The sequence below is a fragment of the Pterocles gutturalis genome, unplaced genomic scaffold, assembly GCF_000699245.1.
Source record: "Pterocles gutturalis isolate BGI_N339 unplaced genomic scaffold, ASM69924v1 scaffold1363, whole genome shotgun sequence".
Classification (NCBI taxonomy): domain Eukaryota; kingdom Metazoa; phylum Chordata; class Aves; order Pterocliformes; family Pteroclidae; genus Pterocles; species Pterocles gutturalis.
Genome location: NW_010117689.1, coordinates 32401 through 57743, shown reverse-complemented (window position 1 = coordinate 57743; position 25343 = coordinate 32401). Strand labels below are relative to the sequence as shown.

Sequence of the window (25343 nt, the reverse complement as noted above, 5' to 3'; positions counted from 1 at the left end):
CTCTAAGCAGCTGATCTCGATGACTTCTGTAAGGGCTTTCACACAGTCCCCCACAACATCCCTCTCTGTAAATTGGAGAGATATGGATTTGATGGGTAGACTGTTTGGTGGATGATTAATTGTTTTGATGTCACGCCCAGAGCATAGTGGTCAACAGCTCAATGTCCAGATGGAGATCAGTGACGAGTGGTGTCCTTTGGGGTCCATACTGGGACCAGTGCAGTTCAATATCTTCATCAGTGGTACAGGCAGTGGCATCAAGTGCACCCTCAGATGACACCAAGCTGAGTGGCGCAGTTGCATGCGTGAGGGATGGGATGCCATCCAGAGGGACCCAGAGAAGCACAAGAAGTGGGCCTGTGTGAACCTCATGAGGTTCAACAAGGCCAGGTGCAAGGTCCTGCACCTGGGTTGGGGCAATCCTCAGTATTCATACAGACTGGGGGATGAAGGGATTGAGAGCAGCCCTGCAGAGAAGGGATGGGGATACTAGTGGGTGAAAAGCTGCACGTGAGACGGCAATGTGTGCCTGCAGCCTAGAAAACCAACTATGTCCTCGGCTGCGTCAAAAGAAGCATGACCAGCGGGTAGAGGGAAGTGATTCTCCCCCTCTGCTCTGCTCTCGTGAGACCCCACCTGGAGTACTGCATTCAGCTCTGGAGTCCTCAGCACAGAAAAGACATGGACTTGTTGGAGTGGGTCCAGAGGAGGGCCACAAAAATAATCAGAGAGATAGGACACGTCTCCCATGTGAGGCTGTGAGAGTTGGAGCTGTTCATTCTGGGGAAGGCTTCCAGGGGGACCTTTCTGTGTCCTTTCAGTACTTAAAGGGGCTTATAAGAATGACGGGGACAGGCTTTTTAGTAGGACCTGTTTCAGTAGGACAGGGGTTAGGTTTTAAACTAAAAGAGGGTAGATTCAGACTAGATATAAGATAGAAAGATAAGATAGATATAAGAAAGAAATTTTTACAGTGAGGGTGGTGAAGCACTGGAACAGGTTGCCCAGAGAGGTGGTAGATGCCCCATCCATGGAAACATTCAAGGTCTGGGGCTCTGAGCAACCTGATCTCATTGAAGATGTCCCTGCTCACTGAAGGGAGGTTGGGCTAGAAAGTCCTTTCCAACCCAAACTATGTATGATTCTATGAATACTGCTTGTTGTTGAGCCATGATAGACATTTTTTCTCAAGTCTCTATGTCTGGAGAAAAGTGCCATCTGCTAAAGCGATGGAAGCATAGGCCTGTCATTTGTTGCAGACTTATTCAGTAGGTTTTGGAAAAGTGAAGTGCCATGCATCACTTGCAGTACATCGATCACATCATAGTGTGGGGAAGCACTGCACATAAGGTGGACAGCAGAGGCAAATGGATCATTGGAATTTTACTGTCAGTGGTTTACTGCAGTGAATATCTTAACTCCTTCACGTGAATCTAGTTATTGTGTAGTAATTAACATGCACATTTAGTGTGTCCTGACCTAAACTACCGTGTTTAGCTGTTCAGACATTTTTGTTTGAGAGAACAGATTTTGGTTTTTTTCCTTGTAGGAGGGAGACTGTAGTCTGCAATGAAACTCAACACTAAAACATGAGGAAAACAAAGTAGACATTTGAAACCAGTAGCTTGATTGAGTGCAGTAGACATGAAAAAAGCCTTAATTATCTCCCTCAAAATAGATTATATATATGGTGTCTGTGAATGAAAGGAGAAGCTTTGAGACATCATCCTTGAATGTAATTAGTATATGTTCATAAATATATGACTAAGTACTCAGTGTGTTAAAAAGTATGCATTTGAAGACATAACAGGCTTTTAACATGGTTCAGGGGGTTAATTTGCCCTAGTGGATGCAGGACGCTTCACTGGAGTTGCCTGAAGTATCTAACACTTTAAAGTTCTGGAAAAACTGCTTGGTGTCTTGTCCGTGGGGTAAGGGGACTGTTCAGTTGTAAGGTGAATGACTGTGAGCCTTAAATGATAGCTGAGGAGGTATTGACAAATTACATCTTTAGTTTTCAAGGAAATAGTCTTAAAGTAAGTATAACTCCAGGGACAGAAGAGACTTTTGTAAAGTAAGAGCATTAGAACTATGATGGTGTCAGCAGATTATTACTAAAATGATGACCCTCCCTGAAGACTTAAGGATGACAGTGAGCTGCTCTTAGTTTTGCTGTGGAAAAGCAACTAGCTGGGTGGGGACTGATTCTAAAGCTTTTGACAGGTACTGGGATGGCATTTGTAATAAGAATACCAAGAGCATCCTTCCTCCGTCTGCTGAGGAAAAAAAGAGTTGTCTTCCTATTTTGATGTAGTCCCATAGAGGGAAGTCGTGTCTTGTGTTTTGTATCCTTGTGTGGCTAGGGATTTAATGCCTACATCAAGTGTAAGCTTAGGGAATAGGTTTGATTCTGCAGGCCTCCTTTACGGGGTCATGAAGCCTGGTAAAACAAAACACTCATTTTTATGTATACTGCTGCAAAGATGCAGCTCCATTGTGAGTGTTAAAGTTTCGTTTATCCCTTTTGGATGAAGTATCCAAGCATCAAGGTAAAGAGATTGATAAAGAAACACAGAACTAAAATCTGTGAGGAAGAGGGAGAAGAAGTGAGGGGAATGAAGGAAAAGGGGAAGGGTAACACAAATGTCTAAGACATTAACAGAAGAACAAAGCAAAGCCAGGAAGCATGACTGGTATGTGAAGTGGATGATGGATTTTAATTATGCTGAGAATCACAAAGCGCAGCTTCTCAGTAAATATTTACCATTAACACCTGAAAATACTGTTTCAGTGTATTTACTACTCAAGCAGCCCTAATAGTGAGCTACAGCTTTAAAAATTAACAGAAAATGGTAATACTCCACCTACCTGTGTCACAAGTAGTTGCCAGTCTGATTAAGTTGTCAGGATAAACTCATTTTTGTGCATCTATCTTGTTAGATAGGTATATGCATCTCAATTGCAGTATTTAATGCAAAAAGCTTATGAATATTCAGGAAAAAAATTTAGAAGAGTTAGTAGTAATAAGCTCATAACAGATGGTCTTTGTTTTACATATATTGGGAGCATCTGTCAGGAAGCAAGAAGAATGGATGTTTTTACACAGGCAGTTTGTCTTAAACCATGACTTCAAATATGTCCATACAGAAATGCTTCTACAGGAATATCCTTTTTTTGCTTCAGGATAGCATTTTGCAGTCTTTGTGGAGAATATGGGCATTCTTATACACAACTAACATAGTGTCATTTGAGCTGTTGTACGTTGTGCTCTGGAAGTGTGGACTATATGTCAGTGGTCTGTGTAAGCAAGTAAATAAGGCAAAATGCTTTTGTGTAGACTTAAAGTTGCTATGCAAAGCTCCAAAAATCCCAGGAAGGGGAAAGTGTTGAAAACTACTTACATAAAATGAACAACTGAACAATTTGCACAAGCCTATGTATATCAAGACATCAAGTTATTCCACTGAGTTAAGTTGAATGTCATGGTGACTTTATCAAAAACACAGGTGCTCCCTGAACATTCTCATAATTCGTTATGATGAGAAAGCTGTCAGCTCTGTATAGCATGTGTATCCACTGCGTTCAGAGAAAAAACATTTTTTTGCCCAAATTTCTCAATTTTTCACTGTGTGGTAAACTTGTACTTAAAGACTCGTTATGGAGAAATTGGTTATCTAATTTGATTAAGCACAAGAGAGATTATTTGGGAAGGGAACACATTGCTCTGCAAGTGGTTACGATGTCTTTGGAAGACTGATGTACTTGGAATAATCAAGATATGACTGAAAAATGTTTTTTACTATTTAAAACTTAGAAGAAAGTGTACTTAATTAGGTTTGTATTGTGAAACTTTTTTTTTTTCCATTAAGACTGTTTCTGTGCTTTAGGTGAAGGCACTGAAAGAGAAGATTGAATCAGAACGGGGGAAAGATGCTTTTCCAGTAGCTGGCCAAAAACTAATTTATGCAGGTAATGGATATTCTGAAGATACTGTATCTGAATCTACCATGTTTTTATGTTCTTCTTTCACTTTGATGTGAATGTTAAGTCTTCTAAAGATTAGAACTACTGAAATGCAAACAGGTTAAAAGAAACCCAAGCCAAACACAGAAACAAACCAACAACAAACCTGGTTGTCAAAAGGAACTCGTAGTTTTGAGTCAGAATTTTTCAGGTTTTAATACATGTGTGTCTGTTATCTTTACTCTCATAGTATGATATGCTAATAGCTTTAGTCCTGGGTAGGGTATGCTAGGCAAAGTAGAAATAGCTTTTGTCACGAGAGGTCACGATTTAAGAAGATCACACCTCAAGTTCTGGGTTAACTCTTGTCTCTTGTTCAGTTTATGCTGTGTATAGCTGAAGCACTCCTGTATACACCTCAGAGGATTAAAAATCGTATTGGTTTTTTTGTATTGACAAAGGAGAACCCACCACCAAATCCTTGCTATAGAAAGGTACTTTCAATACTTTTGAGCTCTGTAATTACAAATATATATTACATGCTAGCAAAAAGCAAGCTAAAGACAGATAAAGACATGAGGTTACTTTATTTGAGACAGCATAGTCCAAATTTTTTTTTTTTTTTTTTTTTGCAGTATGTTTTTTATTGTTTTCCACCTGACGGATCCATTCTGGCACTAATACGTGGATCTAGTTTTTTGTTCTCACTTCCTGTCAGAACTTAAAAAGTTCTATTCCAATGCTCCCTCTAGTGCTTTTTCCTCTCAGATGGTGCTTGAAAGAAACTTTGGTGGTCTTTTTACTTCTTCAGTGTACTGCTTTGTGAACATTGTTAGGTTTCCACTTCTAATAAGCTAAAGACACTGATCGCAGTAGAAAATTGTTAATGAAAGAGAAGTTGTGAATCTCTCTGTGTTTTTACGGACTACTCAGATTTTATGTTTCTTAACAAGTGTTATGTCCCTTGTACTTCAGTGAAGGGAATGCACATCAAGAACATAGAAGTAAAACTTGTATGTACAATAAAGAAGTATGAACAAGGCAGAAGGCCTTCTGCAACATATATAGTTGCATGACACTCTTAATATTATGTTTCTGTTGTTAAAAAAATCAAGGGTTGTGTAAGATCATGTGATGCAACTTGAGTATTTTCAGAAGCCGGAATTCATCTGCAGCATTGTATCATCCTCACAAGCAATAGGAAATGTGGGAAATAAGATCTAGTGTAGGAGACCATCCAACAATCGATTGTATTTTTTTTCTTGGACAAGAGATACAGGGTGTATTGATGACATTTGTGCTTTGATCAAAAGGAACCTCAGAATTTTCAGCTTGGTAAAACAGAGTGATATCCCAGAAGAACCTGATTAAAAGTATGCCATTTGTTATTAGAAATGCTTGCAAATTCTTTTAAAAAAATGTTGTGTCCTGAGAAGACAGGATGTCTGCATATATACATTGTACAAGATCCTTCTCCAAAGTGCCTGTAAACCAGAAAATTGTAAGTAAACTTGTGTAGGTTCTAAGTCAGATGCTGTACCATTTGCTACAGATATTACTACTACTGCAGTACATATAATATGCTTTTGAGTATTTGACCTGCAAGACTGATGGAACCAATAGAGAGTAGGACGGTGCCACCTCAGTTTGTGTTCCAAGTGCCGTAAGGTGTGTGCATTGCTTGATTTCCATACAGTCATCAGGATAGGGGTATGTCCTGTTAGCTACAGGTAAGTGGTGTATTCCACTGGTACTGAGAATGGTTAGGAAAATGTATATTTTATTTTTGAAATAAGGAAGTGGTCCTTGGCACATCTTTGGAAAGTTAATCAATTAAAATTGTAAAATATTTTGTGAAAATTCAGTCGTAGAAGTGGGTACTATAAAACTCGCTGAACTACAGACTTAATTTTCTGATTTGTGACCCTGCCTCTAAATCAGCTTATAAAAAAATTCTGTGTATTTTAATGTATTTTAATGTGTTTCTGAGTTCTTGTAGATATGAGGCAAATAGGCTTTGCTACAGTACCATCTCTGCTCAGGAAACATAAAAAGTGCTAGTATAACAAACAAATGTTTTTGGCTTTGTCCGATAATTTTTTTTCATCCTTCTGTCAAGGCAACAGGATATGGAATGGTGCTAGCTCTTTCTAACGCTTTAGCCTTCTTTTAAGAACACATTGTTAAAGCTGCAAAATAACAAACTTATCTAATGCATATGAACTTAGTCTGTGGCAGGGAACAGTAGATAGTTCACTACATCTGAAGAGCAAATAGAAGATAAACAGGAAGGAATTTCTTCCTGTGTTTAGAATGTGTAAGCAAGCATAAGTAATTCAGTGAAGCTTATTGCATGCTAAAGCCTTTCCTCTACATTACTTATATCTGTGTTAAAGGTCCGATACATCTTTCTCTAGATTTAACACTTCTGTTCTAAATGATTTGAACCATCTTCAACACATATGGGAACAGCCTTCAAGCGAACTAGCACTGTGGACATCATAAGAGAAAAATTACTGGTAGCTCTACTGCCAAAGCTTCATACCCAAACCACTTTTTTTTAGGGTTATTAATGTCTATAAATCTGCATAAAATATGTTTCCATTGGTTTTTTTTTTTGAAACTGTTTTTATATGAGGGAGTCCCAAGGTCCTCTAATGGTCTGTTAAATAACTTCTTTTTAATTTGTATCTGTTTAATTTGCCAGGTAAAATCCTTAATGATGATATGGCTCTTAAAGAATACAAAATAGATGAGAAGAATTTTGTGGTGGTTATGGTGACAAAAGTGAGTAGTCTTTATTTTTGCAAAGAAAATTGCATTAATTTCAGTCTTTTTTTCATTTTTATGAGTGATTGTATATGCCTGTCTTTAAAACCAGTACAATTTGGTCATGTGAAAGTTTTACTCAGCAGTGAAAGTAAACACTTGTGTGAATAGATGGAACATATTGCTTCACAGTCCTAATTTGCCTATACTGATTGTTGTTGCTGTTCTGTGCTGAATATTTACATTAAAGAAAAAATTTGCCAGTGGCTGGTTTTACTGTTACTTCTTTCTTGTCTCTCTCTGTTTTTTTCCAGTGATATTATTAAAAGGAAGAAGGGAACCTAGATAGATAATTTGTTACTAAATCTTCCGTACAGACCTCTTTCAGTCTTGCTATGTTGCTTTTCAAAACTCATGGCTTTTTCTTTTGTCAAGCTCAGCAGCTTAAATCAGTAGAGAAAGGATAAATATACCAAGCAACAAACCTGTGACTTTTGAATTACTGCAATGGCAAATTAAAGGGAAAGATTGTTACGTGTATTTGAAGTATCTCTCCTCTTAACCAGTCACCAGATTCTTTCCAGGAATCAAGCCACTGATTTTTGAGGCAGTCCAGATTCCTGGGATCTGGATAAAACTGGCTTCATCTCTCTCTTGAGAGATGAAGTTAGTCTTGGAGTTAGAGGTCCTCCTGACAAAACCTGTATTTGGTTACCCTTCACTTCTGTCTGCTGTTGGCATTAGATTGTCTGTTTGAATATAAATGTTATTGCTGTCTTCTTGAACAAACAAGCGTTCTAGCCTGTGGTTTGCCCGGAGACGAGGCATTTATCAGCACAAGAAAACAGGTGTACGCGGGATTTCAGACCACAGCTTTAACTTTTTTTATAGCAGAAGAAACACAGACTTCCATGAAGAACTGCTAAATGCAGTACCTTCTTATATTAAAGGACCTGTGTTTCACAGCTGGGAATTTCTTCAGTGTTACAGTCTTCTTTCTAAGTCTTTAAGATCACTTTCCCTTTCCTTGATTCTTTTCTGGATAAGACATGGCCTGTGAAATAAGCAGAACCACTAACTTTGATGCTTAGATGTGTTTCAGTGTTTTTCTTTGAATGCTTCTTAAAGTGTTCTTTATTGTGCCCATCATTGTCAACCTCTCCTTTCCCTTCAGACAAAAGAAGGAAATACTTTTTTCCTAGTTTAAGCAAACATTGCCTGAAAGTGATTCACCTTGAATAAGTAGTTGCATTTTGTTAAAGTTTAGATATTTCTTGGTAGGCAGAGATAGGGGTCAGCCTTGTCAGTCCTTAAGGATATTCACAGGTAAGGGACTACAGTGGTACAGCTTTCAAAACCGTAATTTTGTACCTTAGCTGGAAGTTACATGCATTCTGAAAAGAGTAATTTCTCTATATATTGTGGTGAATACTGCATCAAAGCAAAATTAATGTTTCCAATAGAGATGTGAAGATTAAATTACTATTATATGCAAGTATTACCCACTCTAAATTTCTTGCTGTGAATTTGGTGGTCCTTGATTCTGCTGGATTTGTGGTGCTCACTACAGAACTCAAGTATGTGAAGTGTTAGTTATGTAGTGTTTTGAATTAAAGAGTACATAAGTAAAATGTGTTGCAGGTTAACTTAATTTTTTAACATTTCATTTTCCAGCAAGTGACATTAATAATGCAATGTGATTTCTGTCTTTTTTTTCCAAATTTGAGTGGTGAGAAAACCTTATGCTTGTAATGTTTGTCAGATGTCTTTTGACAACTGTTTCAGTTTCTTCTGAGAGATGTGCTTTTGTAAAAAACAAGATTGTTTTCACATTTAGAGTACTGCGGTCTATAAATATTTAGATCTTATCTTTACATTTCACTTCATACTCAAATAGTGTGACTACGTAGGTGTCTAAATAAAGTTCTTCAGTGACGCTATCAGTTGCCCATTTGAACGGAATAGAAGGATTTGTAGATTTAATGTCTTACAATGTTTTAATGTTATGCTTGATGTTGAGGCAGCAATGTCAGACACAAATAGTCTTACCAGAACTTAATCAATGTGTTGCCTATAGAAAGCATGGGTTTAGGGTTTTGTGTGGTGTCTGAATTCTGTTGTCTTCTTATAGCCCAAAGCAGCAGCTGGAGCGAGTCAGCAGTCAAATGCTACTACCACTATTAGCTCGACAACTGCAGCTCCCATACCAGTCACTGCACCAATCCCTGCTGCTGCCCCTGTGCCAGCTCCTGTCCCGCCACCACCAGCATCAGATGCAGTTGCTTGTGAATCTGCACCTGTGAGTGCTCCTAAAGAAGAGAAGCCACCAGAAAAACCACCCGAGGCACCAGCTGCTGCCAGCCCATCATCAACTGACGGGTATGAATGAGCCTCCAAAAGTGGCTTCCCTGTTCATCTCTGTTGCTTCTAGTTTTGATTTTAAGTTGAATTTTACATTACAGTGTTAGTCCGATCATTTTATCTGTTCTACATAGTTTTTCTTCTTAACTGTAACTGAGTCTCTGACTCAAGTATAGTATTACTGATGGTAAGAAGTGCCCCTTCTAGGTTACACCTTGTCCTGTGGGAATTGTGGTCTTCTGACTAAGCTTATGGAGTAGAGAGTTAAACGACGCAGGGTTTATGCTCCTGTTAGTAATTTCAGAGTTACTGTGGCACAAGTTTCTTTTCACACTGAGGATATTCACCTCTATGGGGATCTGCTGTTCACAAAGCTCTTAAAAACTTCAGAGGGATGTGTCCTGTCCTGTTCATAGACCTCTGATTGCGTTTTGAATCATGTTGATTAGATTTGAACCACAAGTTCTTTATTGCTGTAAGAGTCTCTTAATTTCTGGAAATAACTTTTTCTACCAAAATGTAGAATAGAACATTGCTCTTAATCATGTAATTTCTTAAAGCTACAAGGTTATTTGTTCTGAATGCTCCTTAGCCCATCTGCAGATAGCTGTGGGAATTGGGATAGTTTTTAACCTCAATTCTCTACATTTAAGAAAATCAAATGGAAGTAAGAGGTTTCATTCCTGTTGTATACTGTGGCCTTTTTTTTGTTCACTCTAAGTTGCTTAAGTATTGCATGGGATAAAAATGTTGTTAACTGTAATTTGATGGCCCCTGAAGTGCTGCATAGCATCATGTCTTTATTTTTCATACACTGATTTTCAATTATGTGGTGTATATGTGAATGGTGTTGTACAAGACATTAATTTTTGAAGTGGTTGTATTCAAACACCATCAAATATTGATTTGATGATAAGGAAACAAAACTCGCACTTGCCTAATCTCTTGAAAATATCATCACAAATTTCTTGCACTAAATATACTATTGATGATTTAATTTTTGCAGTACTGAGAAATGGGCATCTTTTTAAAATGGAATACAACTGAAGCTTCATTTATCAGTCAAATAACTAGAATTTTTTTAATATTAATGGATCAGGTTTTTTGCAGCTCAGTTTGCCCAGCAGGTTCAAAGATTAGATTAAATCTTTGACGCTGAAACAGTGCTTTCCAGGTTTGCCACGTACAGATCACAATAGTGTAAAACTGCAGTAAGGGAACCTCAATGTATGTACTTAGCAGGAAGCAAGAGGATAATTTAACAAGTACATTGTAGTTGTCGTCTGCCTTGATTTCAGTGAGTACTGCTTGGTTTTGATTTGCTTTAGATTGCCTTAAATTACTAAGTCTGGTGAAGATTTATTGAGCCATGATCAGGAAACCTGGTGTCCTGTTTCTCCTTTGGTCTTTTTAGTTGTAAATCTTACTAGGGATAGATACTAGTGAAGCTTTCTTACTGGAACAAATTTTTTCTTACATAAAAAATGCATCTCTGTAAATGCCATGCCAGATTTTTATTGGCATATTCTGAAAACTGATTCAGATTAGTCTGATGATCTTTCGCTTGCTGGTAGGAGTTGCTGTCTCTGGTGGCCTGATACATGTGAGGCTGCTGCAACTCCATGCCCCCAGCTCTGTCAAGTATCAAGGCTGAACATGTATTCCCAGCACATACACACAATATGTATATACCTATATATATGTCTGACCACATAGGCCCATACAGGCAGAAAAAAACAGCACTCAAGCAACAGTACATAACCAGCAGTCTCATCCTGTTCCCCTTTGGCTACTCAGGGAAAAGATCACTAGTGCAAAATACCGATCTACAAACATAAAAATGAGCAGTACGAATTTCTGCAGTAGTTACCCTTAGACAGTCTATTCCAGTCACTGGCCTCTAGATCGCCCAGTCTCCGCAGCATTTGGGAGTTTTTTTCTTGGGCATGTGACTGCCTGAGCCTTGCAAGTTTGCTCGAGTTGCTGATGCTCAGATTTCCTTTGCATGCACACACGCGAACACACACACGGAAGCTGCATCCAGGGACTGGTGGCAGACACTGAACCTGATAGCTAGTCCGTGGATCCCCAGGTTTCCCAGTTGCCTCATTCATGGACACACAAACAGGTCTCTCCACTAGTTGGTTGAGGCCTATCACCTTGCCGGTAGCTGACTCCCAGACCTTACAGTCTTCACAGCAGCTCCTGTCAGATCTGCCAGTCTCTCCAGCAGCTGAATCTGACTTCCAGCCATTCACTACCTGGCTGTCAAGCCTCTTACCCTATTCACTGTAGTCAAGCTTGGTTCTTGCTGGCGATTACAGATACACCAGTGTATGCATCCACATAGCATATGCACGCGCTCATGTCTCTTCAGTTGCAGACACCCCAGGTGCAGCCCTGTGGCCCCTTCTGCAGTTGCTGACATTGAGACTTCCGCAGCGTCTGGTCTCCGCAGTTGCTGACTCCACAGACACATGGATCCCTGTGACTCATGGTTCCCTGGCCAGCTGTGGGCCCTTAGACTTCCATACACACACCCATGCATGTAGAATAGAGAGACCTGCCAGCATGGAAAATAGAAATTGAATTTAATTAGAAGGCAGCATGGACTGGTGATCAGGAGCAGGGCATGGCCAGGCAAGTGTGACTGGCCCTTTCTCTCCTCTTTTCACTCTCTTTACCCATGCTTTTCATCTGCAGGGTGCCTTGATGCTTCCCTTTTCCCTGCCTTTGGTTCTTCCCCCAGATAATGCCGTATAAGTCTTGCACCATCCCCAGATGGTTTTTGTGGGCACCCCATGGTGAGTTGCACCACCCTGTAGGCAGTGATGCTCTTGATCTGTAAGGAGACCTGGAGAGCCTCTCCATTGACCTCTCAGGGGTGTCACTCCAAGACCAAGGGGCTGATGCTTTAAGTTGCAGCCCTGGGAGGAGCCAGGAGAGGGGCACACTTGGCTCTGACTGACTTAACTGGGGTTCCTCTCCCTGGTGTTGTGGCTCTGAATTCCCTGGTGTTCATAGAGGTGAGCCTTTAATCCTGTAATTTAACAGTTTTGATAGCTTGCGATGGAGTAATTGCAAATGTTAGCAGTTTATATTCCTAGGAAAGTAGGATACTGAGATTTTAATAAGTGCTTGCCACTTTAATAAGTTCTTGGGTCCTCATTGCGGTCAAGCCAGTGACTATGGGGAAGCAGTTAGTGACACTGCTGTTTACTTTTGAAAATCTACCTTGTTCTCCAACACTTTAAAACATTCAATCAAGCAGATGGCTAATCCCTGAGCAGATGGGCAAGAGCCAAACTACTGGGGGGTAGGGGGGAAGGTTAGCCTTTAAGTGTTAAAAATAGTACCATTGTAAGTTTTTAAAATCTGGTCTCGGTGTAAGACCAAGAGAGAGCTCTTTGGAAAGCTTTGTTGGTTTTTTAGAAACAAAAGGGGCTATTAGAGTTATAGCTGCTGCTGCTTTTTTGAAAAACGGGGAGTTTTCCGAAGTTTTGTAATTACCATTGCACTTGTCTTCATCTTACAGTACAACAGGTGATACATCTCGATCAAATCTTTTTGAGGATGCTATAAGTGCACTTGGTAAGTGGAGTGTTTTTTTAATGTAGACATTATTTTGGTGCAGCAGAAACAAATGACGGATTAGCAGATGTTGACATTCTCTTCTGTATCTGTCGTTGTTAATAAGTTATAATCAAAGTACTCTTCTCTAAGACCTGGAGTTGTATCTTAGAACCAGCATCAAGAACTTTTTTATTGAAGAATATTTCACTTCATATATTTTTATTGTGTAAAAGGAAGATCCTTATAATTCCTGGGGTTTTTTGCCGTTTGCCTTAATTTCTCTTCTAATTATTCAGTTTGCAGTGGCTTGAATAGAAAACTGAATGTAGATACATATACGCTTTTCTTTTCACCTTTGCTTCCCAGTGTGCAGGTCTGATAAAACGGCTGCCTTTATTCACTTGTTCAGGTTTTGACAGTACTGTCTTTTGACATGTTTAGATTAGATAAACTCACCAAATCTGGTGCTGTCTGGGTTGAGGAGTGAATGCCTCCATATATTTATGGTCACTTCACTCTTCCTTTGACAGTTTAAATGTCTCTGTTTCTCAGTGGAATAAACAGTAAAAACAATTAGAAAGTTCTGACCCTCATTTGTGCTGATTCCGGTAGCTAGGAAACTTCTAGGCAAACTCACGACTCCTTACTCTTTTGTTTTGTCTTACCTCTGTAAGCATTAAGCTGCAACTTGGTACAAAATTTAAACTAATTAAAGAGTTTCACTTACATTTTAGTGAAGTGGTGGGTGGATATATTGGAGGCAGGTTTTGTGTTTAAGCAGCCCAAGGTGATTTAGGAACAGTAGTAATGTTTTACCCGTATTGGTGGTAAACATCAGGTTTAGTCTGTCTAACTGCAGCATAGGTCTTATGTCATGACATAGTGTTTTAGCCTAAAGGAATGTATGAGCTGAAATATCCGATAGATACTGCAGGAGACAACTGGTTGAGTTCTGTCACATTTTTAAAGTGACTGCTGCTACCAGTGGTGCTGCAGGCTTCATTAACCATTCATTATACCTTAGTGGCTGAGATGTGGTCATCACAAATACTCATGTTAGTGGTAATGACCAACAATTTTAATTAAGCTGGCAGTCTTGATTCAGTTGTCTTCAGAATTAAAAAGAAAAAATCTCCTTTCAGTGTAGCAGGATAGCATCACCTCACTATCTATTTTAATGGAAAGTTTTTTAATTGGTATCTGATAACAGTAAACCCACATGTCCCTAACAGTTTGGAAATAACAGACATTGAGAGTAATTTCTTGGATAAGCATACTTCAAGGGTTATATGCCAGAATTTTTTTAAAGGCAATAGCCATGAACTCTGTGGCTCTTTTTCTATCTTAAAAGGAGTTTGCTTGCAGAAATTCATGTAGTATCTTTTTACATTCTAAGTAGGATCCTAGGGATGTTCTTACTATGGTTTCTCCGTTACATTGTCTGAAGATAATTAATTACTTCACTTTAAAAGCAGGGATTAATTTCTACTGAATTGCTTTTGTTTTTAGTTAGATACACTGACTGAAAAATGATGTGGCTTTGTGCTACATGAAGATCTGCATGTCTTGCAGTTCCTGTGTAACCATATCTCTCACTGGAGCAGCCTAAGCTTTCTTTAGGGCAGGGGACAAGAATTATTGTGAGGAGTGTGATGAACTGTATTTGATAATTTATCCAGCTTTAAAGTGTTATTTGAAAGACAAAAGCGAAGAGCAGTATCAGTTCAGCATTGACCTCACAAACATTCCCCGTAGCACTATGTAGAGATAGGCCTGACTCTATCATGACATTGGTGATGTTCAATTGCTGAATTATTGTTCTTGGTCTTACTTTTGCATAACTTGTATAAGTAGACTGTATATGGAGTACATGTGCCTAAATTCACAGTAATTCTGTTTCCTTCTTTGGCTTTTAATTATGGCTTAAATGTCAGTCTGTCCACAGCAAGTTGACCTTCCTGCATCTTTTTCTGTACCAAATCTCTCATACTGTTCTAGTCTCTACTTGGCTTACATTGAAATAGCACCACTGAAATGTTTAAGTAGTAACTAATTAGATCAAAAGGTGTTCTGTCTGCTGTTTACCTTGATTAGTTTGTTAGCAATAGTAAGGGTAAACTAGTGCTGTGTAAGAAAGAACATGAGCAGTAAATTTATCAAAATCACTGTGTTGGGATTGGCTTTTTTGCTTCTCTGGAGATATGTGCAGAAATATGTATCTTTAGAGCAAAGTTTAGGTGATTTTTTCTTTTTATCTCTTTGAAAAAATGAAGGTAGATGTAAAATAATTGATCTTGTGTATGAAGACATGAACTTACCATTCCTTAGACTCAGCTTGACACTTATTTGAAGTCTAAATAATAAATACTCAAATTAGTCAACAGTTGTAAATCCATTATTCATCTTTATGGATAATGCACAAGTATCCTTGGGCTAGGGCTGTTTTATTATTGGTTCTTGAGTATACTGCACTCAGTCACACATCAACTGATTATTTAGAAGCATTCTTTAAAAATCAAGCAATGTGGTTGTGTTGATGTTGGCTTGAGTTAAACACCTTCTCCCTAAGGGAGTAAAACTTAATATTTTCTTTGTTTCTTTAAATTTTGACTTACTTGTCTTAACAGAGTAGCTCTAGCAGTATTTGTTTCCTCTACTTTTTCTTAATATATTGGGGTTTTTTTATGGTGACTGTTCATTATTTAATGAATAGTCCCGCCACTAACTTACTAGTGTTACAGAGTCAGCAGCAGGGTTCCACTAAGGTCAGGAATACTTTTATACAGGGAAGGATATGATACTTTAATGCCTGGTGTTTTGTTTTGGGGTTTTTTCATGGTTTTGCATGGAAAGATAACCTTTACAATGTTGCTTAATTAAAATTTATAGTAGAACGGCTATTTTTTTTGAATTGTTAAAGTTCTTGTATGCTTTTAAGGAAGGGAAATAAAATGGATTATGAAAAGAGAGAATTATTTTTTCCTACAATACCATTAGTGTACTGATCAGTTGTCCTTAAGTAGCTTAATAGGTAGTGTGTGTACCCTTTTGCCTTGATGGTTGCAGATGTGGGCCAGGTTTAGTCCATTTACACTGTGAGAGGTGAGGGATTTGATGCAATGGATGTCTAGTCAAATATACATGAATTAAATGAGATGACTTGTTCTGTAGAACATGAATTGAGGTCTTGAGTGAATTTCCTAGATGCAACTTTAAGTCTTGTGCCTGATTTGAGTTGGTCCATGTTAAGTTGATAAAGTTACTTTGACCATCATCACCAGCAAGTAGGAATATATAGTTCTAACTTGGTTGTCACTCTGTGTCATCTGCCTAACCATAGCATAGCATAAAGTCTTCATTTGGAAAAACCTCAATGGCTAACAGCTTGACAGATGGATTTCTGCATAGAAAGTTTAATTTCCAAACTTACACTGCAGGAGACTTTCTTGATTACATCAGGAACTGAATATTATCTGCGAGGATGCCCTTGACCTTAGATGAAAGCATAGAGAGGGAATATTATTTCTATTACGAGTACAGAAGTATCAGAAGTGCCGCTTTTTTCAATAGAAGTTTGCATTGTGTTCAGTACCCTCTACTATTGCAATCAAATGCATGATGAAACCGCCAGAATATATTTGGAGTTGAAGCAACAGAACTCTTTGTCAAGTTTAATAGAGCTATTATTTACTCTTCAATGAACAACTCAAATTTGGGTAGAAATTAAATTTATCCATTTAAACTTTTTAATGCTTTTTTTGCCTTATTCCCTTAAAATGGTGATCATGTTACTTCTAGTGACAGGTCAGTCCTATGAGAATATGGTGACTGAGATCATGTCAATGGGCTATGAACGAGAGCAAGTAATTGCGGCGCTGCGAGCCAGCTTCAACAATCCTGACAGAGCGGTGGAATACCTTTTAATGGTGAGCAGTTTATTTTACCTTCACTCTGTTCTTTCACTTCTTTATTTTGTCCTCACTAAAGAATAATTTTAACTTTTATTTACTTGTTATTTTGAATATTATCCAATCAGTGAGAGTAATACATGTTCATACAGGAACAGCATCTCTAAGCAGAGCATTTGGAATTTGAGCATTATAATGTGTTATAAGAAATATATATTGAATATATTGAAGTCATCTCCAGTTATATGTATCACTTTTTTACTTTAATTCTTTGTTAATTTGTATAGATAAAGTGTGTCCAGTTACAGTGATAGTATTAACTGCCAGTGGCTTGCTCAAGGAATTATTTTGTGTCACATCTTAGAGAGAGCATTAGCTGTATTTTTGTATTAATATCCATAACATCACAAAAGGCATTTTTAAAGTTCCAGTTCATCGTTTTTACTAACAGTGCACATTGTTCATAATGATATGCTTTCCAAACAGAAAAGTTGGTGAGTTTTTTGAAGTGTGTTTAACTTAACCCATGTTTTTATATAATCAGTGTTTTGGAGAAGAAACAATTTCTCATTTGATAAATATGATTTGAAGGGTGAAATGAACTTCATTGTCTTGAGCAGAAATAGAAGACTAGCTTCACTTTAGTGGAAATCTTGTGAGTTGTTTTAGGGGCTTTTTGGGTTACTTCTTATTGTGTGTCTTAATCTGACAGGTGAACTGTAGCCACCAGGGAATCTGTTGGGGAGCTTGTTGCTTAGTTTTTACTCTAGCATACCGTTTTTTCCCTGATGCGGGTTTTCCTCGTTCCAAATCTGGACTTTGTTAAAATCTTGAAGACAAATATCTTGAACCAGCAAAATATATGTGGATTGAATTTCTCATAGGTTGATAAGAAAACTGACACCTTTACCTCCAGTTACAAAATTTTCCTTTTGTTAATGAAGTTTTTCTTCAGTAGTTGTAACTACTGAAGTCACTGGCATGCTTGCTACTTATGTTAATTATCACAAGACTTTGTAACCTGCAGTTTTTAAACACACAACAAAAGTTTTTGAGTATATTAATATAAAAAGTTAAGTTCTCATCTAGTATTAGTCTGTGAAAGGTGATAAATATTGTCTTGCTGTAAGGGCAAATGCAGTAGCTCCCATCTATCTGCTATCAGTCTGGAATCTCAAACATCTGGAATCTTAAACGTATTTCATGCATTAAAAATGTTGATTCTACTGTGCATTTAGTCTGTACATGTAACACAAATCCAGTGCCTCCTGTGCTGGGATTGCTCTGCATGTGCCAATCATGTCCAGTGTGTAGTGGTTGTACATTCGGCCTGGTATTTCCCTGCCCTAGCTTATTTCTTTTCAAGAAGTCCTGAATAGAAATAGAGCATCCCTACGATGGAGTTCAACACATGGCATGTCTACCAAACAGATTATGTCTCACTGGTCTGAGCAGTTCATTTCTACTCCTTCAGTAGGTCGCGTGTTTAAAATGGGTCCTTCTATGGTATAAACTGGTTCCCCGTTCTGCTTCATATTACCTTCTACTGAGAATATATTTTCTTTGTTCTTCTTCATCCTGCTGGAAAAGGGAGTGTGGAGGAAGTCTTGCTCTTAGAGACCATATTAGCTGGCAGATTTCTATATTCCTTCTAGAACAATCCTGTGGCTGCAGATGGTCTTTCTGACTGTTCTTGATCTGCTAGGATCTAAACATGTTCCTTACTGCATCATGAATCTTTACTCCATGATCCTTACTGATCCTGCTTCATCAAAAACACTTCTCTCTGATTAATACTGGTCCATTGATTGACACTGTTCTTTGACCCCTCTACTTTACCTGTCTCCAAACCATCATCAGTGTTATCTTTTATATAATCTGCAGTGTAGGATTAGGATGTTGAGATCTGTTAAGTGTATACCACTGTCCTGGTTTAAAGAATCAGTACACCAAAGTTACCTGTAAAGTGTTGGAAAGAAAATGTCAAGAGAGTATCTATGCTTAAAGCATAGCTGTTCCTTGAATGGGCCCTGAAGACTCCACTTGTTATCCATGGTTCAGATGACAAGCTGTTGAGTTTTCATGGCTGAGGATCTAGGTGTAATCCTATGTACTTGAGCTGTGGTTGTGGAAAGAGGTCTCGATTCCAAAAAACAGTTTCTTGTTCTATGCCCCAGACTCATCTTTGGAGGCTTTTAGATTCAGATCTCTTTTTTTGACCCAAGGATTTCCTAACCCTTAATTAGGAAGGAGTCCTGGCCTTCCTCAAACAACCAGACCATTGGTTGCAACCTCTTAATTTAGAAATTTTTAGGAAATATTTCTTTACCATGAGGGTAGTCAAACACTAACAGTCTTCTAGACTGGTGATTGATGCCCCATGCCTGTCAGTGTTCGAGACATTTGAACAATGCCCTTAATAACATGCTTTAACTTTTAGTCAGCCCTGGAGTGGTGAGGCAGTTGGACTAGATTATCATTGTAGGTCCCTTCCAGCTGGAACTATTCTGTTCTGAAGGTGTACATTCCTTGGGCTGGGCCTGGTGTGATTGTTACCCTATGGAAAACAATGTCAGCTAAAAACTGCTGAGGTGCTCAATTAAAAGGTAGACAATTGTTTAATCCTCCACAGGGCAAAAATGGCCTTTTTGCTGTCTGCACAGTGCTTACATTCAGAATGAATTGTGTGTGGATTGATAGTGTGCTTTATTCTGTGGGATAGCTGTATGAACAAGGTGCATTCACCTCACTAGTCTCATCTCATTACAATTGTACACAGTCTCAGTTACTTGGAGAGTGATACTTCAAGCTTGTATTTAAGAACTAAAATGATGTTCAAGATGACAAATCAACTCTAGGTAAATTTGGTTGGACTAATTTCCATAGTGCCTCCATTCAAGAGCAAACTTAAACAAGCATGTGCTGTTTGATCTGTGCACAGATTGCAGTGACAACATCGATACGATTAAAACAAGTTTCTACACAGAAATGCCTGATTTAATAGGAAAAGGTATTTAAGCAGGGCTCTGTAAGGCACTGATAAGAGAGTTACCACGGAATTTTGTCATTAATGGAATTTTCTATTCCCTTTGTGGAGGGAGGGATGATTAGCAAGCTGACCAAACCATGTAAAGCTAATAAAATGTGTGACAAGAAAAGCTTGCATTTCTTCCTCTGAGTGGCTTAAACATGGACTTGATGATTAGGTGATTTATACTTTGATGTGCTTCTTATCTTACAGGTAAGCTAAAATTTTGCCTGAAGCACTGTCCAGTTATCCCTTTCTAGATGTAGCCTGTATATGAGCTGTGTATTTGTCCTTTTTGTTCAGCTATAGTGATGAACATATCATGTGAAGGACATGTTACAGAAAGATTTTTAATCTACATTACCTACCAGTGATTTCTGTGGTAGATTTGGAAACTTCTTAATTATCTGGTTATACTGAAGTTCTGTGATTATTTCTAACCACCCTGTGCTCTGTGTTTTGTGATTCCTAAACTGAAGAGTGCCATCTTCATTTGAGGCAGGTGAAATATATTCAGTTATACCAGTGATGCTGCGTTTTCAGGCATCTGTATTGAGTATGCTGGAAGGCTGTAGAAAAAAGGGGTTTTTTATGCCCTGGAAACTGAGTGTTGTGATGTAGAGGATCTTGTATAGTCTTGCCCCTTTGGGTTTGGGTTTAACATACCTCCCCCACACTATTATTCTGTGTATATCAGGAGGTTTACTGCTCTGTGGAGTCTGCCTCTTTTGGGTTCCTGTCAGGTTGGGTTCCTACTGGGGACTGTAATCACATAGGAATCTTTCCCTGACAAGCTGCCTAAGTTTCTAGGCTTTAAGGAGGAGGATGAAAGGACAAATTCAGTGCAGGTGTTCAATGACAGTGCAGAAAGCATGGTTAGAGTGGGAAGTTCAAAGGATTCCCATGCAGGAGAAAGGTAATAGGGTAAGGTCTGTCTTGGTTATATAACCCACATTCTAATTTACTATAATTGTTCTTTTTTAGATTTGACAGCTCATCCCCCTGAGCAATTAGGTCCTATATGAAGTTGTCTGCACATGGAAAACAGACATAATGCATGTTAACTGCATTTTTAACTGCTAAAATTTGATAACATACAGGCCTTTTCACACTTAAGATACAATAAATGACAGTTGTCACACTGTTGTGTTGAGGAAAGAGGTCCAAAGAGCCATATTCTTATATCTCTTCTTAATTTCTTGACAGGTTGTATGGCATCTGTAATCTCACTGTTAGCATGCATACTACAATTTCTGTTGCTGTAATGCAACTTTATTTGAATAACACTATAAGATATTCTAACAGTATTTTTAGTTTGACTTCTTCACTCATATCAAATATCTTAGAATGGGATTCAAAGCAAGTATTTGTTATGGTGTAAAATGTGTGCAGTGCATGCTTTACTGCCTTGTTATACAAACCACATACTTTTCTTGTCAAAAAATAAATTACTCTTTTCACAGTGTTCTCTTCTATGCATACCTACCACAGCATCTTGCTTTGTATTTGCATTAATGTTTTTTCCTTCGTTCTGAAAACTAAATAATACACACAGTAAAACAAGTATCTGTTAGCATTCTGTAGGTAATTATGTGAACTGTGCCTTTAGGGTATACCTGGAGATAATCAGGCTGTGGCTGAACCCCCTCAAGCAGCAAGCACTGGTGCTTCTCAGTCTTCAGCAGTGGCAGCGGCAGTAGCAACTATACCTACAACTGCTAGTTCATTAGGAGGTAAGAAAGTTTATATTTAAGAGGATGTGATAAACGCACACAGTTAAGCACTCACTGCTTCAGTGAATTTTAAGTTCCTGGTGCTTGTGAACTGATCAAAGCAAATTGTATAAGAGCTGTAACATGGAAATTCTCTAAGTGTGGTACTTGCTTGGAACAAGTGGCTTGTAGTATATGGATGTATCTGGACTAAGGCATTAAATGGGGTTGTGTTTTCTTTCACTTAAACTGTGGCTTCTTCTGTGGCTAACCATGCACTGTTGACTGTGACTACACTAATGCATGTACTGCTTGAAAGTTGGAATATCAAGTGAGAAACCTGCAGTAAGGCGATGAGGTGTAACACCTGAGAGACCTATCCATGACCATACTGAAGAAAACTCTGTCTGAAAGGGAGATAAATACATGAAAGAAGCATAATCAAGGAGTAGGCAAGGTCTGTCTTCAGCTGTGGGAGAGATGGTATTCAAGATGTAAGCCTTGAAAGAGGCCAGAGTGTTAAACATACAGCTAGAAGTGACAGGCACACTTGGCATCATCCATGAAGGGAGAATGGGGGAATGGGATATTTCAGAGCACTTGACACTGCTGTGTTCAAGGCAATACCTAACAATATAGGATATATGGGAAGGCAGGACTCACGTGAGAGGGACAGAACTGACCTATTGCAAGAGGTAGAGAACTCTTTTGTAGGCTTAGAGACAAGACAGTAGGCTGGCTAGGTGTCTCTGAATGAGGTTACTTAAAGATGAGGCATAAAGAGAAAAGTGCTGGAGACTGAGGACATGAGGGTGTTAGATCTTAAGAGAAGGCTGGGTGAAAAGAAAATGCATTATTTAACCATAGTATAAAGAATTCTTGCTTAAGCAGGCTCTTTTGTTCTTCAGTGATGGGTGTATTATCCACTTTCATGTCCAGTTTCTGTCTACAGGTATAGTGTAGGTATGTATTTTATTAAGAGTCTTGGTAACTTTTTAAAAAACATGCCATTGATTTTTCAGGACATCCACTTGAGTTTTTACGAAATCAGCCTCAGTTCCAGCAGATGAGACAAATTATTCAGCAAAATCCTTCTCTGTTACCGGCACTGCTACAGCAGATTGGACGGGAAAACCCTCAACTACTGCAGGTGAATCTTAAAACAACAAAATAAGGCTGCTACTTTTGATTTAGCTTTGCAAGAAAGGGATATGTTGATGTTAACTGGTACAGTGTGATAACAGCAGTTACAACATTCTGTTGTTATCTTTTCACCGTTTGTTGCTGTACAGAATGTATTTTTCGTGATACTAGAAATGAGTCTGACTCTCTTTATGAGAAGTGCAAAGGGCATCAGGAAGAGGGAAGGGTCCTGCAACTGAACAGAAACATGAACTTGCATTTCTCATGGTTAGATTTAATCATTTTTCTGTATGCACTTTTTATACATTCTTTTGACTACTTAATTCACTGAAAATAAATATTCTTACTTGCCTGTTAGCAAGCTTAAACAAGCTCTATTTCAATATATTTATTTCCTTTTTTTCTCCCGTGCATCACAGCAAATAAGCCAACACCAGGAACATTTTATTCATATGTTGAATGAGCCTGTCCTAGAGTCCCGCCAAGGTTTAAGTGGCAGTGCTGATGGTGCCAGCAGTGGAGGAGTACCAGAAGCTGGAAGTGGTCACATGAACTACATTCAAGTAACACCTCAGGAAAAAGAAGCTATAGAAAGGGTGAGCCTTTCTTTGAAATATTACTTGGCTGCTGCTGTAGCGTGTTGACTCTGGTGCATGCTGAAGACATGCCTTAAACTTTGTTTATGCTCAGTACTTCTGCGTCATTTTTGATATTTCATTTTTGATATTTCATAGCTGTTGTAGTCTTGTTTCAAATCACACTTCTTGCTTTATAGCAATTGAGTCTAAAATCTCTTGAATCTGTCTTACTTAGAAGGTGCATGGCCTTTAAAGTGATCAGAGGCCATCTAATAATTGATGATTGGGTTTCCCTCAGGGATGGTAATTTGGGCAGTAATTCCTCTTGCAAAAGTCTCAGACAGTACTGTTCTAATACCTATCACGTGCTGTGATAGGTTTCCACGTACAAAGGTGCGTCTGCACGAGCACTGTTTGCAAAGTACTTGGACATTAAGAGCTCTCATAGTTAAGTAGACTAGATGAAGTTGCTGCTCAACCCAGTTATTTGACTGTCCATAAGAATCAGTTAATTTATAGCTTTCTAAAAAGACAGGTAAATTTGTCTAAAAAGTTTACTGGAGTTGGTGTATTGCATTCATAAATACTGTGTGTAACACTGGCTAAATATGGATTTGTAGATGGCAATGCCTCTGAGATTTTTCTTAGAACAAATGGCAAAGGCTTATTACTACTGTGGTAGTGTTTTTGTATGTCAATATGATGTTTTTCAACTGGCAAAGCGAAAGGTTATGTAAGGATCATCAGAAAAGAAGTTTAATATAGAGGTCAGTTCTCTAGATCTCAAGGAAATTGACAATTAATAAAATTAGTCTAATAAAACTGTTTGCCTATGTACTTTTGACAGATCATTCCCTCTAGTCTGCTGCATGTACTTTTAAAACCATTTTGTACAATAGAGCATTACCTCTACAACCTGTTCCAAAACCGAACAGTGACCTGTATGGTTCTTCCCCTTTCCATGAAAGACGCACCTCAAAATTTAGGTGTCTTAGAATTACAGCTGATACATTCATGCTGTTTGTAAACATAAAATTAAATCTAAGAATGATTGATAAGTGATAATAGGACATAGTTTCTCACTGAGATTTGATCTGCTCTATATGTAAAATGCCTTGCAGGTGCTGTGAGGATTGTAAGAAAATCTCCAAATGGTTGTATGTACTTGCCTTTGGCTGAAACAGAGGTTGACTTGCTGAATGTCTTTTAAGTGCAGACTAAACCTTTTTCCCCTGGCACAGCAATAAGCTCTTCTCTAGTATTCTCATCCCCCATTGTCAGTGTGTCCCAGATGTTAATTAGTTCCCCGACTTTTGAAAAACGTGTGGATCTTAGCTTACTTCTTGTGGCTGCAATGTGTAGTCAGTTTTTTAAAAAGTGAAAGTCCAGGTGAAACAATAGAAAGTATGGCTTAGTGTGGCATGTTGGGCTACCTACCAGTGATCACAGGCTGGGAGCTTCTGCTCCAGCCAACTTTTGTTAAAAATCCTGAGTGTTGTATGATGAATAGTTTATAATGGGCATTGTTTCAAGTTTTTTTCTCCAAAAGTGCAATTTGATGTTACTTCCTGACATTACTGAGACCCATGCCTGTTTTAGTGACTTACTGTGGCAGTGGAAAAAAGGTGGTGCTTCATTAGACTCATTGAAATCCCTGTTTCAAGTGAGAATTCTACTTACTGAAGACAGAGGCAGCGCCTTATTCTTGGCTCACTAAAGGCTGTATTGAGCTAGGCAGAAATGTTTGTTTCAAGAAGGCAGTAATTGCTTAAGTGACATCTCAAAATACTAGACATACAAAGAAGCTTGATACTCAAAATGTACTTTCTAAATGTCGTCTTTTTCTTCAGTTAAAGGCATTAGGATTTCCTGAAGGACTTGTGATACAGGCGTATTTTGCTTGTGAGAAGAACGAAAACTTGGCTGCCAACTTTCTTCTACAACAGAACTTTGATGAAGATTGAGAGACCTTTTTTTATTACACACCTCACACCAGTGTATTACACTAACTTTGTTCACTGGATTGTAGGGGATATTTGGGCTTATATTCATAATGCTTGGGGAATGGTATATGGGGGGGTGGGGCGGCGGAGAAGAGAACATACGAAACAAAGCAAAGAGAGCAGTACGTCTGCTTTAAATTAGCAGATGCAGAAAATCACACAGTGTAAAATAATATACCACCAAAAATCAGCTTCTGCAGATACTTAATTCCTTCTATAAACTGTAGGTTAACTTTTTCTAGGTTTTCAGTCTTTCACTCGCTAGTCCCAGAAAAGTAGTGTAATGCCCTGCTTCATGTTCTTTT

General features: G+C 38.4%; 1 protein-coding gene across 1 annotated transcript; it reads left to right on the top strand.

Moving 5' to 3' along the window:
- The first annotated feature begins 3893 nt into the window (after nucleotides 1-3893).
- RAD23B (RAD23 homolog B (S. cerevisiae)) lies at nucleotides 3894-25108 on the top strand. The gene is made up of 9 exons (XM_010075862.1): nucleotides 3894-3969; nucleotides 6671-6750; nucleotides 8864-9111; nucleotides 12629-12684; nucleotides 16465-16592; nucleotides 21212-21335; nucleotides 22337-22464; nucleotides 22877-23053; nucleotides 24886-25108. Exons 2-9 carry the CDS (start codon nucleotides 6691-6693, stop codon nucleotides 24997-24999), a joined length of 1035 nt encoding a protein of 344 aa, XP_010074164.1. The 5' UTR covers nucleotides 3894-3969; nucleotides 6671-6690; the 3' UTR covers nucleotides 25000-25108.
- The last annotated feature ends 235 nt before the right edge of the window (nucleotides 25109-25343 follow it).

Excerpts from the sequence above, each read along its gene's own strand:
- RAD23B (XM_010075862.1), top strand. The coding sequence starts at position 6,691 with ATGGCTCTTAAAGAATACAAAATAGATGAGAAGAATTTTGTGGTGGTT. Across the intron at positions 21,336-22,336 it reads AACTGCTAGTTCATTAGGAG|GACATCCACTTGAGTTTTTA; the intron begins GTAAGAAAGTTT and ends TTGATTTTTCAG. Across the intron at positions 22,465-22,876 it reads AAAACCCTCAACTACTGCAG|CAAATAAGCCAACACCAGGA; the intron begins GTGAATCTTAAA and ends CGTGCATCACAG.